The 16530-nt window shown below is 54.9% G+C and overlaps 1 protein-coding gene across 6 annotated transcripts; it reads right to left on the bottom strand.

The window, feature by feature from the left end:
• Positions 1-1929: 1929 nt before the first annotated feature.
• Positions 1930-15213, bottom strand: PLSCR3 (phospholipid scramblase 3). Of its 6 annotated transcripts, none has more exons than XM_048517774.1 (8): positions 15077-15213; positions 12524-12661; positions 8078-8352; positions 7681-7723; positions 6010-6230; positions 4278-4439; positions 3379-3540; positions 1930-2352 (listed from the first exon to the last, which is right to left on the bottom strand). In XM_048517774.1, exons 2-8 carry the CDS (start codon positions 12534-12536, stop codon positions 2290-2292), a joined length of 939 nt encoding a protein of 312 aa, XP_048373731.1. In that variant the 5' UTR covers positions 12537-12661; positions 15077-15213; the 3' UTR covers positions 1930-2289. The 6 variants fall into 6 exon arrangements, with proteins under 6 accessions (XP_048373731.1, XP_048373730.1, XP_048373732.1 ...); XM_048517773.1 differs by lacking the exon at positions 15077-15213 and adding an exon at positions 14771-14924; XM_048517775.1 differs by lacking the exon at positions 15077-15213 and adding an exon at positions 14363-14503.
• Between the last annotated feature and the right edge of the window lie 1317 nt (positions 15214-16530).

Consider the following 16530-nt stretch of genomic DNA (forward strand, 5'->3'; position numbering starts at 1 on the left):
TTAAAACCTCTCAGTGCCGACCCCTCCGCTCGTGGGGACGCTCTAGAAGACCCCTCTCCCCTCCCCTCCGGCGCCATCCTCTGAGAAGCGGCATCACGCTAGGTATAAACACTTAAATATATATAAAACATACAGAACGTAATAATTATGCAAGCATCCGGTTGACTTGGCAAGAGGGGGGGCTCTTCTGCAAACAGCCCCCCCCCAGTCCGGACATGAAGAACACCCCCCCCCCTCCAGCTCCCTCAAGTATACAGCAGAAGAAGCTGCGCCCAGGTTCAGTGGTTAAGGCAAAAAGTGGCACGGAGGGCACGGCCCTGCCCTTACTGAGATCCACGAGACATCAAGGCAGGGTGAGCCCCTCGTTCTGGGGTTGCAACCACGCACACACACACACACACATGGACACACACACCAGCTGGCCCCACCAACTCTCACCCACTCAGCTTCTGCCAGACCCAGAAAACGGAAGCAGCAACGTGGTAAGAAGCACGGACCGAATGCTCGAGACTGCAGAAGGAAGATCAGATGCAGGATTAGCACCCTAGGTTATTTTAAAAAGTCCTACAAGTAAAAAAACAAACAAACAGCATGGAGTGGTGGCAGAAACTCCCTGCGGGACAAGCTTTCCTGTTGCATGGAGATCAGCATACAAAGGGGCCTCTGAAGCTGGGATGTGCCCCCTGGAGTGTCAAATGGTGCGATCCGTTCTGCCTCCTGCGTTCTGGGCTACCTCGCTTCCATTCTTGGGGGCAGCCAGCCATAGGTCAGTCGGATTCTCTCTCCTTACGTTCAGCCACCTACCAGCACCTTCTTTGTTATCCCCCATCTTGATGGCACGCTCACAAGATCTTGGCTGCATCAGCTACTAATGCTCAGAAGAAGAGGAGGGGTTTGGATTTATACCCCCCTTTTCTCTCCGGTAAGGAGACTCAAAGGGGCTGACAAACTCCTTTCCCTCCCCCCCCCCAACAACCACCCTGTGAGGTAGGTGGGGCTGAGAGAGTTCAGAAGAACTGTGACTAGCCCAAGGTCACCCAGCTGGCGTGTGTGGGAGTGCACAGGCTAATCTGAATTCCCCAGATAAGCCTCCAGCAGAGTGGGGAATCAAACCCGATTCCTCCAGATTAGACTACACCTGCTCTTAACCCTACTCAGCCCCTGCTTCCTCCTGCAGAACAGGTCTTGCGGGGGGGGGGGGGGGGAGAGAGAGAGAGCAGCCTGGGTCCACAAGAAACCAGGTCTTCCCTCCGGGTTTTCGCTACAGACTCCAGGTGCACGTCTGGGCGAGGCCCGTGACCGCCCTGTGGAATCCGTGCTGCAGAATGCTGAAGGAGGCAAGATTCACACAAGCACTGTGGTTGTGCTGCAGCTCCAATCCCAGGGAAAGGCAGGGGAAGGTCACGACGCAGCCACGGGGCGCCTGGGGATGAGAGAAGGCGGGGCTCACCTGTGAGATCCTCACCTGTGAGATCCACCGGACAGTTCTCCTCCACAAGGCCCACAGGAGCGGCAGGGACTCGTGCAGCAGTGCAAATACAACAGGCCTTGCATAGCAGACTCTTCTGGCGGTTTGGGGCCCGGCATCAATTAGCGTTGAATGGGTGGCCCCAGCGCCACAGCTGTTGCTCACCTGCCCCCCCACCCCTTTGGCATGCCTCAGAGGAACAGACGGCTTGCCTCAGGAGGGACGTCCTCCAGATCCTAATCTGGAGAACCAGGTTCAATTCCCCACTCCTCCACCTGAGTGGCGGAGGCTTATCTGGTGAGCCAGATGTGTTTCCACACTCCTGCATTCCTGCTGTGTGACCTTGGGCTAGTCACAGTTCTCTCAGGACTCTCTCAGCCCCACCTGCCCCACAAGGTGTCTGTTGTGGGGAGAGGAAGGGAAAGGAGCTTGTCAGCCACCTTGAGTCTCCTTACAGGAGAGAAAGGTGAGGTATAAATCCAAACTCCTCCTCCTCCTCTTCTTCTTCTTCCTCTTCTTCTTCTTCCTCCCCTCCCTTTACCCCTGCAAGGGAATGATCCAAAGGCAAGTTGCTCTTGAATGGCCACCTGGCAGGTTTTCAAGTAGACCTCCCACTGAGCTGCGCTTCTTTGAAAAACCAGCAGGAAATACACACAAAGATAGAATTATTTACCCAACATACAAGGTGGGGACAGCAGCCTGCCACTCTTACACACAAGTAAACACCACCACGCACACTCTTTCCCCTTTTACGAACTGGAATGGGGCTCATCCGGGTTAGGGCGGGGGGGGGGGGGGGGGGTTTTGGATTCCGCACGCTCCTAGCTTGTGATGACCGAACTCCGCTGCCCGACTTCCCCGGTCTTTTCGAAGAACATGAAATCCTGTGGGTGGAAAAAAAATAAAATAAAAGATGTCCTTAAAGTCACAGCCTCTGACCTCCGGTGTGAGACGTGAGTGAGGAATTGGAACTTGATAGCTGGGGTGATGTAGTGATCAGAATGTCAACCGAGGATCTAGAAGATCCTGGTTCGAATCTCGAATAGAGAGCAGATGCACTCTAATCTGGAGAACCGGGTTTGATTCCCCGCTCTGCCACTTGAGCTATGGAGGCTTAGCTGGTGAACTAGATTAGCTTGTGCACTCCAACACATGCCAGCTGGGTGGTCTTGGGCTAGTCACAGTTCTTCGGAGCTCTCCCAGCCCCACCCACCTCACAGGGTGTTTGTTGCGAGGGGGGAGTGGTGGGAAAGGAGATTGTAAACCACTTTGCGTCTCCTTACAGGAGAGAAAGGTGGGCTATAAATCCAAACTCTTCTTCTTCTACTGGAACCAGCATCATTAGGCAGGAAGAAGAAAATGACTGACATAGATGTTGACATAGAGAAATTTTTCTCTCTTTCTCACAATACTAGAACCAGGGGGCATTCATTGAAAATGCTGGGGGGAAGAATTAGGACTAATAAAAGGAAACACTTCTTCACGCAACGTGTGATTGGTGTTTGGAATATGCTGCCACAGGAGGTGGTGATGGCCACTCACCTGGATAGCTTTAAAAGGGGCTTGGACAGATTTATGGAGGAGAAGTCGATTTATGGCTACCAATCTTGATCCTCTTTGATCTGAGATTGCAAATGCCTTAACAGACCAGGTGCTCGGGAGCAACAGCCGCAGAAGGCCATTGCTTTCACCTCCTGCAGGTGAGCTCCCAAAGGCACCTGGTGGGCCACTGCGAGTAGCAGAGTGCTGGACTAGATGGACTCTGGTCTGATCCAGCTGGCTTGTTCTTATGTTCTTAATTTTCGGATACCTAATTCTGCCTGTTCAAATCTTGCAAAAAATTATGCTCCCCGAGTTTAACTCGACTCTCTCAGTCATGGGGGCGGCTGCAGGCGGGGGCTCGGACTCACAATGAGGAAACAGGCACCCAGCAGCACCGCCTTGATTTTCACGTCCAGGTCCATGGGGAATTGGATGCCAAAGTTGTCCGTGTCGGTGAAGACCTCCTTGAGGAGACCGCTCCACTGCTTGCTGATCCGCCCGACACCACGAGACTCATCCAGGGTCTTCACCTGCGCACGGAAGGGACAGGGCTGTCAGCTGCCACCCAGGAAGCCAAGAAGGAACCCCAGAGGTCACACTAGGGATGCTGTCCAGCAGCCTGTATTTCCCCTGACTAATCCAGGCAAGCAACGTTCTTACCAGCAAATCGCCAGAAGTGGCTTTTCTGGCTCCACCCAACACAGGAAGCCCCGTCACCAAATTGCCTTTCACGAGGCACATTGAAAAGTGCCGTTCTCCAAAGGAGAACCAAGTTTTGTTTTTTATAAACATAAGCATAAGCATTTTGTTGTCATTGTGCACGCACAACGAAATTCACAGCAGCATTCCTCGATGCACACAATTCCAAGACTCATACCCCATCCTCACTTTCCCCTTCCTCCACCCATCCCTACACAGCCCCAAACACATCAACACGAAGCCGCGGAGTTCAGCATAGCCACAGCTCTAGAGTAGAAGCTGCCTCTAAGCCTCTTGGTCCTAGTTTTTATGAAACTGGACTGAAAAAAGAGTGCATCTGAGCACGTGCAGAATGCCCCCAACACGAACAGCAGAGCCAGTGGTGGGATTCAAATAATTTAACAACCGGTTCCGGTGGTGGGATTCAAATAATTTTACAACTGGTTGTTTACGAGCGCCGTTTTAGCAAACGGTTCTGCCGAAGTGGCGCGAACCGGCTGAATCCCACCACTGAGCATAGCCCTCCGCCCTCTCCCATTCCCTCTTTGGCCCTGTGTTCTGTGAGCACCTCAAAGGTGACGTCCCCGCCACAGCTGAAGGCAAAACAGGGCCCCAAAACACGCAGGACAGTCTCTTTTTCAGCGTTCTGGATGGAGAACTTGGGCATGAAGGGGTGCCACGTCTGGACCACATGTCCAATGGTGATGCCAGGAGGGCACTGCACTTCAAGCTGTGTGAAGAAGAGGGAGAAGGATAATAGGGTTCGAAGAGACCCCCAAGGGCCATCAAGTCCAACCCCCTGCAATGCAGGAACACACAATCAAAGCACTCCTGACAGGTGGCCGTCCAGCCTCGATGTAAACGCTACGCTCCTATTGATGCAGCCCAGAATCGCATTGGCTTTCTTGGCCGCCGCATCACACTGCTGACTCATGTTCAGTTTGTGGTCTACTAACACTCCCAGATCCCTTTTCACATGTAGTGCTGTCAAGCCAGGTGCCACCCATCCCATATCTGTGCGTTTAATTTTTTTCTGCCTAAGTGTAGTAGTATCTTACGTTTATCTCTGTTGCAATTCATTTTTGTTTGTTTTTCGCCCAGCTCTCTAATCTGTGCTGGTGGCAAAGAAGAAAACCATCCCCCACGTGAGAACCAGCAATACCTCCCTCCCACCCCCAGGCTGAAAACAGCACCCACCCTGCCCTCAAAACACCTCCTTCCACAACCACAGCAAGGTCTGAAGAAGTCTCACTGCCGGATAGAACCACTTAAGCACCTCAGTGGGCATTCCGGAGGAGCCCGTCCCACTGCCACGGGGGGCAGGGTGGTTGTTGTTGTTGTTGTTGTTGTTACATTGGCACATCAACTGCTTTGCTGCCCTAAATTTGCTAATATCAGATCAAAATATTCCAATATTCTTTCTAGGATACCTAGTGAAATGGGAGAATCAGGTAGACTCCCTTTCCCCTTCCTCCACCCATCCCTGGACAATTCTGACAATGAAACGTGTGAATTGGTAGCACGATTTTTACTGGAGGTGATGCACAATCAGTAATATTCTATCTTAAACCTTTGTATTTGTGTACCTTTTCTCTCAGGTTTTTTATTGTGTTATGATTATTGTTATGCCAAATAAAGGCTTATTATTATTATTATTATTATTATTATTATTATTAGTAGTAGTAGTAGTAGTAGTAGTAGTAGTAGTAGTAGTAGTAGTAGTAGTAGTAGTAGTAGTAGTAGTAGTAATTTAATTAATTATCCCCGGAGGGCTCAGAGCGGTTTACATCAAATAAAATCACCAAATAAATCACCCATAGATAACAAATACAAACAGCCAACAATTCAGCTAAGACTCAATGCAATCAATACAATCAGTAGCAAACATTAACCCACACATAATCTAATAGACGACATCCGATCCAGAGGGGGAGAGGGGACACGGCCAAAGGATCCATGCCACCAGGTAGCGGGGAATTCAGGACAGGGCCCGAATTTTTGGGAGGGAGACCAAGAGAATGCAGTCAGCTGAGCGAAGTCTTCTGGGTAGGCAGGATTAAGCCCCCGTGGGGTGGAGATGGCCAGACCCGAACCAGAGTGATTTGCTGCCCCACCGCCTCCCCCCGCAGGGTTAGGGATGGTTCTGAGCCAAGCCTGCTGCGGGACCACAGAAGTGCAGGTCGAGGGATGCCCCCCCCCCCCCCGGTTCCTGCCCGTTGCTGATGGCCAAGAGCCGCGTTGGCACCTTAGTGCTTGGTTCAATGCCCAGCTGGAGAAGCCCCCCCCCCCCCGGGGCTCACCTCTTGAAGGCAGCACGGGCACCAGCAGCTGACGCACTTCAAGGGCCGCACCATGCGCAAGACCTCGCGCCCCGCGGTGTCCTCCACCCGCATCGAAAAGCGGCGCAGGGAGCCGCAGCAATTGCGCGTGCAGCAGTCGTTCTGCTCCTCGGCGTGGAAGATCTGCTGGCCAAGGCTGTTGAGGATCTCGTACTTGTTGTTCCCCTCAAAGCCGATGAACGCTGCCGAGGAAAGCGGGCAAAAGCCTCAGTGGGTGGGGGTAAGGGGGTCTGTGTCAAGAAGAGGGCCTCCTCCACTGCGCTCCGGACAGCGCTCAGCCCCACTTGTCCGCCCCATCTGCCTCGATGACTGTAAAGACCACCCCCCTCCATTAAGAGGGTCTCTGCAGTTACTTCACCCTCTACTGTTGACAGTAGATGCCCTGGCAACGGGGGAGAGACGAACCCATCATGGCTGCGCCCTAGCAGTCGTTTTAGCTACTGCTGGTGGCCTTTGGGCTAAAATTATATTGAGATGTATTAATATAATTCGATTGATTGTTGTATTGATACTCTGATGTTGTTAATCTATTGATTCACTGTATGTATTGCTTTATTCATTGAAAATGCTGGGGGGGGGGAGAATTAGGACTAATAAAAGGAAACACTTCTTCACGCAACGTGTGATTGGTGTTTGGAATATGCTGCCACAGGAGGTGGTGATGATGGCCACTCACCTGGATAGCTTTAAAAAGGGCTTGGGCAGATTTATGGAGGAGAAGTCGATCTGTGGCTACCAATCTTGATCCTCCTTGATCTGAAATTGCAAATGCCTGAGCAGACCAGGTGCTCGGGAGCAGCAGCAGCAGAAGGCCCTTGCTTTCACCTCCTGCACGTGAGCTCCCAAAGGCACTTGGTGGGCCACTGCGAGGAGCAGAGAGCTGGACTAGATGGACTCTGGTCTGATCCAGCAGGCTAGTTCTTATGTTCTTAAGGCCATTGCTTTCACCTCCTGCCTGTGAGCTCCCAAAGGCACCTGGTGGGCCACTGCGAGTAGCAGAGTGCTGGACGAGATGGACTCTGGTCTGATCCAGCAGGCTAGTTCTTATGTTCTTATTTTCAAAGTACTAGATATTATATGGATTTAGCTGTACCTTATTGTTAATGCTGCTGTTTAGGTCTTGGAAGTTGTATAGCCTGTAATATCAAGTCGCCATGTGAGGTTATTTAGTTATATGTATTTTTACTATTGTTATGGTGTATCTTTGTTATATTGCTGAAATGTACTGTTTATCGTGTTGTTAGCTGCTCTGAGCCCCTCGGGGATGGGGTGGGGTACAAATATAATTGAAATTGAAATGAAAATTCAGAGAGATGAAACATCAGAGTAGCAATACAACAATCAATAGAATTATGTTGATACATCTCAATATGGTGGCCATTCTTCGTTGCCCTTGGCAACCATGGGGCCCATTCCTGCTTCCTTGGATTCGACCATCACATCCACCCATTTCAGCTAGGAGAAGGGAAAAGTATTTCCACTTGAACCCTGGTAAACGCCAGCTGGAATAAAGGGTCTCAAAAAAGAAAGAGGGCCTGTATGATACTGAAGGTTTGAGCCAAAGTCCACAAAAGAAAGCCTATTGTTTGAACACACCCACAAACACACAAACCATTTCTCTCCCTTCCTCACCTTCGACGAGTTCCACCTTCTGGTGTATCAAGATTTGGTCAATCTGAGAAGGAACACACAAAAAAACCCCACCAGTTAGGGGAAAAGCTGTATTACAAAAATACCCCCCCCAAAAATCTAAACACGGGTAGCTTGCAACTCAGGTGGATCACGAAGCCGACACGCACCCACAACCCAGTCCAAGGGGAGTGTGACAAGTTGCAGGCTCGCCCTCACAAAGCATGCAAATAAATTAATCCGTCAGCCTAGTTGTCCAACGGGCAGCGGCTCTCCAGCAGAGAAAGTCCCCCCGCCCACAGACAAGCACACACCTGCTTTCCTTTTAGCCGGACAGGCCAGGGATCGGGGCCTCATGGGTGCAAAACTCACCCTCCACCGCGCGGCTCTCACCCCTCACCTGCGTCAGGTACTCCAAGGCCGGAGGGATGCCCGTGCCGACGGGCATGTAAGGGGTGATGGTGGCGTGGGGGTCCGGCGCTTGGCGGTGGTGCTGAGGCGTAGTGGCGTGCTCCTGGTACCCACGCGGGGGAGGCTGTGGGGGGACCCCCGGCCCCGGTCCAGGAGCCGGATAGACGTTGAAGCCCGGGCTGGGCGCGGTGGGAATGGGGTGCGGCTGCGGCATGGGGTAGGGGGGCGAAGCAGCCGGATAGCCGGGCTGAGGACCAGGGTATCCTACCGTGACACAAGGGAGGAAGAGGAAGAGAGAGAGAGAGAGAGAGGTCACTTTCAACTCCCCATCCTTAAAACAGTGGCTGTTCCTTTCAGAAGAGAAGCAAGACTTCCCAGCCCCCCAGCAGAGGAATTCAGAGGGCACATGGACAGAATGAGAGACACAGGGAGGTATTAAAAATTAGCCCCCCCCCCAGCCCCCACAGGGCATGCACACAAATACTGAAATATGTATAGTCCTCTAAAGGAAAAGGATGATTGAGGGACTGGAGCACCTTCCCTATGAGGAGAGGCTGCAGCATTTGGGACTCTTTAGTTTGGAGAGGAGGCGGGATAGGATTGAAGTCTATAAAATTATGCCTGGGGTAGAAAAGGTTGACAGAGAGAAATGTTTCTCTCTTTCTCACAATACTAGAACCAAGGGGCATCCATTGAAAATGCTGGGGGGAAGAATTAGGACTAATAAAGGGAAATACTTCTTCACGCAACGTGTGATTGGTGTTTGGAATATGCTGCCACAGGAGGTGGTGACGGCCACTCACCTGGATAGCTTTAAAAAGGGGCTTGGACAGATTTATGGAGGAGAAGTCGATCTCTGGCTACCAATCTTGATCCTCCTTGATCTGAGATTGCAAAGGCCTTAGCAGACCAGGTGCTCAGGAGCAGCAGCAGCCGCAGAAGGCCATTGCTTTCACCTCCTGCACGTGAGCTCCCAAAGGCACCTGGTGGGCCACTGCGAGTAGGAGGGCAGGGCAGGGCAGGGCAGGGCAGGGCAGGGCAGGGCAGGGCAGGGCAGGGCAGGGCAGGGCAGGGCAGGGCAGGGCAGGGCAGGGCAGGGCAGGGCAGGGCAACCAGTCTTTTGTTGAAATCAAGGAAATGAGGAGCTCTCAAAGGAAGGCAGAGAAGGAACACCCGGAAAATCTGGGTGAGGGTGGTATACAAGTATAATAAACAAACAAACATTTGGGGGAGGGCAGTGTACAAGTATAATAAACAAACAAACAAACATCCAGGGGAGGGCGGTATACAAGTATAATAACTAACTAACTAACTAACTAACTAACTAAATAAATAAATAAATAAATAAATAAATAAATAAAAATATCAGCCTCTCTTAGCTTAAAGAAAAAGAAAAGAGTAGACAAACTCATGGAGGAACGATCATGGCAGTTCTCTCTGAATGGAGCCGGCAGGCACAGGCGCAGTATACCTGTGACTACTCAGAGGCTGGCTAGAAAGAGGCCGCTGAGCTTGACAGGCTTTTGGTGCGACCCAGCAGAGCTCTCCTGCGCAGCTCTGTGTGAGATGCAGGATGGCAGAAGAGGAGCAGGAAGAGAGAGGAATGTGGCGCTTGAATGGGCACCTTCCCCTGAACTGTGCTGGATGCAAAGGTGCACTCAATCTATGCTCAGAGGCACCCGCTTTTAGTTATCATTTCACTAGCTCAAGACTAAACTCCGTGGTGACGGGGGGTAGGGAGGCCAAGGATGTGAGAAGCTAGAAAGGGAACGAATGTTAAAGAAGGTTGAAGGGGTCAGTTTGGAAGAAGCCAGGGAGGGAGGAAGGGAGGGGGCAGGCTACTCAAAAGCAGGCAAGGAAACCAGCTGACAGAGAAGAATCTGGTCAATTTACTATCTGCTTATTTGTCTGCACTAACAATGCAACTGTTTACTCTTGGGGTAGCTCACAGCAAAAGCACTGAATACAACCCAATAGACCAAAGACGTGGTTTGCCCAGACGAGACCAACCGCATCAGATCTCGGCAGCTACCGTGTTTCCCCGAAAATAAGACAGTGTCTTATATTAATTTTTGCTCCCAAAGATGCGCTATGTCTTATTTTCAGGGGATGTCTTCTTTTTCTGTGTTCTGTTTGTCAGGCATGCTTCCAAACAAACATGTTGCTACGTCTTACTTTCGGGGGATGCCTTCTATTTCGCACTTCAGCAAAACCTCTATTACGTCTTATTTTCCGGGGATGCCTTATATTCGGGGAAACAGGGTAAGCAGGGTCCAGCCCCGATCAGAGACCACCAAGCCAGCCCTCTGAGCGTGTCTGGCCTTGAAAGCCACCTGAGGGGCTGCCGTGTCGGCTGTGACTTGACAGAACTTTCCGCCACCGGAGAAAAAGTTTTAATTCTCCGAGTTAAAACAACAAGCAAAGGAGAACTCGCAGCCGCTTCAGATAAAAGGAGAACGGGGCCCTTCAGTTACAGGAAGTGAGAAACCTTGCAGAAAAAATATTGAGGGGGGGGGTTTCCCTGCCTGTTTTTGAGTAGCCTGACCCCTCTCTCCCTCCCTCGCCCCTTCCAGTGGCGCAGGAGGTTAAGCGCTCGTGTATCTAATCTGGAGGAACCAGGTTTGATTCCCAGCTCTGCTGCCTGGGCTGTGGAGGCTTATCTGGGGAATTCAGATTAGCCTGTGCACTCCCACCCACACCAGCTGGGCTAGTCACAGCTTCTCGGAGCTCTCTCAGCCCCACCTACCTCACAGGGTGTTTGTTGTGAGGGGGGAAGGGCAAGGAGATTGTCAGCCCCTTTAAGTCTCCTGCAGGAGAGAAAGGGGGGATATAGATCCAAACTCTTCTTCTTCTTCTTCTTCCTTAACATTCGTTCCCTTTCTAGCCTCTCACATCCTTGGCCTCCTTACCCCTGCCACCCCCACGGAGTTTAATCTTGAGCTAGTGAAGCAATAGCATGGAGAGAGCATCCAGTAAGGACACATACAGACTGCCAAATAACTGTGTGAGGGGGCACCCCAGGCGAGGAATGGGATGGGCAGAGAAGACAACAGCCAAAATGGCAGCGGGGGGCAAGGGGCGCTCAAATCGATCACAGCACATCTGAAAATTTGTTCAGTGGCGGGGTGGGGGGGGCAGGTCCTCCATCCTGTGCCTCGCTCTAGCAGGCTGGCCTGCATTCCAGCCCAGCCTGTCATCACTACGGGCTTTGCCCGGCCCTGCCCTGCCTGTGGGGAGCTTAAGGGATGGGCACCAGACCGGATGGCTTGCCCATCATCATGGGATTGGGCTGGGCTCCCCTGGGGATGCCGGCTTCCTCCCCCCCAATTCTGTGCACTGCTCTTTGCTTTCCCCACAAGCGAGGCAGACTTCAGGGAGGGGTGGAGAACGAACAGCGGCGCCCAGGCAGCAGGAAGAAAGGAAGTTGGGCGCGATCCTCTCTCTTCTCTTCTGTTCTTCGCAGCACCTGGCACAGGAAGTGGTAGAAACACCGAGGCGCTGCAGACTTGCCCACACACAAGAGTGGTAGGGAGACCCAGGCCCAAAGGCCCACACGGCCAGGGGAGCTCAGTGGGGGTCCTTGGGACAGGCACACTGTCTCAGTCTGGCCTACCTCACAGGGTTGCTGTGAGGGTAAAATGGAAGAGAGGATGATGAAAGCCACATTGGGGACAAAGGTAGGACGTAAACAAAGTAAATGAATACATTCAGAGGGCAACCTCTCTGGGGAGCCCCCCAAGCGAGGCACGAAGGCAAATGGCCACGCCTGTGGGTTTGTTCCCAGGTATTCTGCACCGATACAAGGAAGTCCCACTTAGCTTTCCGGGCTGAGAGCCAGGTCTCTCCTCTCACAATTAAAAAACGTAATGAAATGCATCTTGTGGCTACGAATGCCCAAAGGTGATTACATATTGCATGAAGTTATTTTCTTCTGCTACCGAAGAACCAACTTTATTTGGGTGAGGAGCAGAGAAACTTTCTAACCTCCTAATTTTATAAATCCTGTCCCGCTTTGATGGTGGCGAGGGCCCTGAGGCCTCAACCACCTGAGGAGGACCCAGTAGGGGTATCAAGGCAAAAGAGGAATAATAGAGGGGGGCTACCATTGCTTCCCTTAGCAATCTGGGGCGGGGGTCTCCCTTCCAAATACTCACTAGGGCAGACCCTGCGTAGCTTCTGTGACGAGCCAATAATCGGCAACCTGCGGCTCTCCAGATGTTCGTGGACTACAATTCCCATCAGCCCCTGCCAATTGGCCATGCTGGCAGGGGCTGGTGGGAATTGTAGTCCATGAACATCTGGAGAGACACAGGTTGCAGACCCAAGGGTAGGACTTTGTGGTACATCCTGGTGACGTTGGGTCTCTTTCTGTCCCCCTCTGCAAAGACCGCGAACATCGTGCCAAAGTAACAGCGGAAGGAGAGACACCAAGTACCTGGAGCTGCCATGTTGGAGGACCCCCCCTCTGCCCGGTCCCTGTGGCCTTTGGGTCAGCACCGGTTGCCTCTTTCCATCCGTGGGCCGCAGCCACCAAGCAGGGTTCACGGCGTCCCGACTGCACTTGCTCAGACTCCTGATAAGACAAACAATAACAACCACCTTTAACCGGAGGCGATACTCTGCTATGAGGAAAGCTGGTAAAAACTGGAGGCCCCAAGAGGACAGATGTGTGTGTGTGTGGGGGGGGTCTCCGCCACTGCCTTTGAAGCAACCACAGGAGATGGGAACCATCCCTTTCAGCCCCCCCCCCCCCCCCGCCCAGGGTGGCTAAGAGGGGCTCATGAGCAGCAGTGGCGTAGGAGGTTAAGAGCTCGTGTATCTAATCTGGAGGAACCGGGTTTGATTCCCAGCTCTGCCGCCTGAGCCGTGGAGGCTGATCTGGGGAATTCAGATTAGCCTGGGCACTCCCACACACGCCAGCTGGGTGACCTTGGGCTAGTCACAGCTTCTCGGAGCTCTCTCAGCCCCACCCACCTCACAGGGTGTTTGTTGTGAGGGGGGAAGGGCAAGGAGATTGTCAGCCCCTTTGAGTCTCCTGCAGGAGAGAAAGGGGGGATATAAATCCAAACTCTTCTTCTTCTTCTAGTGGTCCAGCATTCAGGGATTTATTTTTGTGCGCGCTGCAAACTCCTCGTGTGCGCCAAAAGATGCCTTTGGGCAGAACCGTAAAGGACCCTGAAGCGTCAGAGAAGATCTCCGACTGCAACAAACTGGAGCTGTACTGGACCACTCCCAGTTCTATTGTGGCCACTGACTGGTGCTTTTGGGGCACACCAACACCCCCCCCCCCCGCCAGTTCTATTAATTTTTCACAGTGCCAACTGAACTAACCACTGGCAGATGAGAGACCAGACAGACGGGTGCAGGGAAATCCACCCCCACAACCCCTCAAGCCAAAACCAGATGAGTGCAAAACTGCCGTCCCCTTTTCCAGCACGACTCTGAGAGAGGGCGAAGCAGACAGAAGTCCTACAGGAGAAGCTTCGCCCCAGGCAGTGCTGGGAAGTGCTGCATCCCTGGAATTATGGGCTGCGCTTGGAGGCCCGAGAGCCCCTGGGGGGAGGGGGGGAGGCACGCATCGAAACTGGCCACGTCTGCATCTGTGCCTCCAGATGAGGAGACGCCGCCGTTCACACGTCCCAGGCGGGCCTCTTCTCAAGGCACTCCACCAAAAAGATCCCAGCAGGCCGAGGGGGCCACTGGGCAGCCACGCTTCACTCACACAGCCCACAACAGCCACAACCACACAGACCGGAAAGGAGCCCCTTCAGGGGCACAGGAGTGCCTCCCACCCACCCACCTACCCAGCATGCAAAGGAGACCCTTCAGGTCAGGCCAACCTGGGCGCCGATCCAAGGCTCACATGGACCAGGCAAAACCCAAGGAGTACCATGCAGGGTCAAGGGGGCCAGGGGGTTTCCCACCACATTGCCAGCCAGGCCTGGGCAGCCGCCCCATATGGGCACACCCACCCAGGGGGCAGCAGGGGGCAGCCCCACCGGACGCGCAAAAGCCCGACCACAAGACCCGGGCCAGGGAGCCCTCCGCGGCGGCTTCCCAGAAGTGGCTCCCCCTCCCCTCGCTGGGCCAGGGCACGTGATCCCTCTGAAACCAGATCCCCCCCTAACCCCCCCCCCCACGCGACAAGCCTGAGGGGGTGGGGGGAGTGCCCAGGTGCCTGAGCAGGAAGACAGAGGGAAGGAAACCTCTGCAGACCGACGCCCCGATCTCCGCGTCCTCCCCTTCCCACCGAACCCAGGCAGCCAGCTCTCACCAGTGGGCATCACTCTCTGCAGAGGGAAACTCTGATTTCCAGATCCCCCCACCCACCCCGCCGCAGCCGGCCTTCCGACTCTGTCTGCTCTGGGGGGCGCCTGGCTGCCAGCTCCTCGCCTTCCACCCCACTGTTTTCTTTGTTGGGGGGGGCGGGCGGGGGCGGGGTAGCCTTTGTCTGGAAAAGGGGAGCGGCCGCTGCTGCTCCCGAGTGCCGGCCCGGGCCTTCCCACCCCACCCACCGGGGATCAGGCACCCTCTTCTTCTGCCCCCTGCCCAGGGACGGAGGCCCGCGCTGCTGCCAAGAGGGGGGGGGGGTACCCGGAGCCCCAGTCCCGCCCGCCGGACGCCACTGCGAACCGCGCTCGCCCCGCTGTGGCCTGGAAGCCCCTCGGGGCAGAGCCGGCACCTCGGAGAAGGCAGCTGGGACAGCAACCGACCGGGCTCCTTCGATGGCGCAGAAGGGTGCCTCGCGCGCGCACAACAGCCCGGCAAGGTCGGCCGCGGGGAGGGAGGGAGGGAGGGATGGCGCCGGAGGGCGTCACGCCGCCCCGCCCTTGTTGGCCAGGCGAGGGGGGGCTCCCAGCCAGCCCCGCCCTCCGAGAGCCGCCCGCCTTTGTCTGCCCGGCGACCCCGGGAGGGAAAGCAGCCCCGACCCCGGCCCGGTGAGGCGAGCGGGGGGGGGGGGCTTTTCCCTGCGGCCGCCCCCGCTTACCTTGGCTGCAGCCGCGGCGGAGGGGCGCCCGGAGAAGCCCGCAGCCGAGCCGGGCCGGCCCAGCCCCGCCGCTGCGCTCTCCGCCCTCTCGGCTGGCAGCAGGAGGAGGAGGAGGAGGAGGAAGGCGAGGAGGAGGCGGCGCCGGGCGGACCCCGGGCCGGCAGACGCGGGCGCCGGGCGAGCCGCAGCACCAGCAGGAGGAGGAGGAGGCGGCGCTGCCGGAGCCGGCGGGGCGGGTTCGATCCCCAGGAGGGCAGATCCGGACGCCTCCCAGCTGAGCGCAGCCTCTGGTTGCCAACTCTGGCTGGGGCATGGCGGGAGGTCGGCGGCGCCGTCGAGGCCACCCTGCCGGGAGACCGGTCTGAGGTCGGTTGCAGGCCCGAGGAGAGCTCCAGCCTGGCGGTTGGCAACCCAATAAGGGGCAGTCAAAAATCCCCACCGCCACCGAGGTCAGGCTTCTGCAATCGTGGGGGCCTCTCCTGGGAGACTGGGAAATTTTTCCTTTGCAAGTTTAACCTGGAAAGGGGAGGCAGGGAATGGGGAGGGTCTGTCTTGTTTGGGAGAAGCAGGAAAGGGAGGATCGGGCCCCTGACAGTGCCTGGGAGCCTTATTTGGGTGGGGGAGGGGAGTTCCATCCCAAGCCCTCCTCTTGTTACCCCCGTGTCACTTGGCACAACCAGTCACCCTGGGCTGGCCTTGAGCAACCCCGGGTTTATTTTTAGGCTCCTGGGTGAGGGCCGCAGCAGGAGATATTCCAGGCGGACGGCTGCTCACTCAGAGCCCTAGAGGGAGGCCGGTTGCTGCCTCTCTGCATGCAACCTGGGAGGACCAGCGGCACTGGAGAGGTTGACATTCATTCTCAACCCAGTAGAGCAGGGGCTGCTTCAGTGGTGGGATCCAAAAATTTTAGTAACAGGTTCCCATGGTGGTAGGATTCAAACTGTGGCGTAGTGCCAATGGGGCTGGGCACGACGGGGGCGAGGCTGTGGCAAGGACACAGCTGCTGTGCCAGTCCTTGGGCGGGAAACGAATGCACGCAGGCGCAGGCTGCCACGCACGCCGGTGCACCTCCTGCTAGACTGCTCCAAGTTCTGCACGCTACTGCTGAGAGGAGGGGCGTCACTAAGGCCAAAATCACGTGGCAAAATCCCCAATTAGTAATCCCCTCTCAGCACACACACATTAGTAACCTACTCTCGGGAACCTGTGAGAACCGGCTGGATCCCACCTCTGGGCTGCTTGCTGCGCCCAGGGGGGCATTTGGCATGAGGCAGCCTTATGCACAACCAGGCCTTTCACCTTTCAGTCAGTATTGCTTACTCAAACTGGCAGCCGCTCTCCAGGGTCTCTGGCCGAGAAAGTTTTTCCCCCGTCACCTAACGCCTCATCCTTCTAGCTGGAGATGGCAGGAATTGTTTCGTGGCTTCCTAGTCTGTGCTGTGCCTGCCATGTTA

Source organism: Sphaerodactylus townsendi, linkage group LG15 (assembly GCF_021028975.2).
Source record: "Sphaerodactylus townsendi isolate TG3544 linkage group LG15, MPM_Stown_v2.3, whole genome shotgun sequence".
Lineage (NCBI taxonomy): Eukaryota > Metazoa > Chordata > Lepidosauria > Squamata > Sphaerodactylidae > Sphaerodactylus > Sphaerodactylus townsendi.

Bases quoted from the DNA above. Each gene is read 5' to 3' on its own strand.
- PLSCR3 (XM_048517774.1), bottom strand. The intron at 6,231-7,680 runs GTGAGGAAGGGA...TTTCCTCGGCAG, and splicing joins GAAGGTGGAACTCGTCGAAG to CGTTCATCGGCTTTGAGGGG. The intron at 3,541-4,277 runs GTGCTCACAGAA...TTCCGTGCGCAG, and splicing joins GCGGGGACGTCACCTTTGAG to GTGAAGACCCTGGATGAGTC.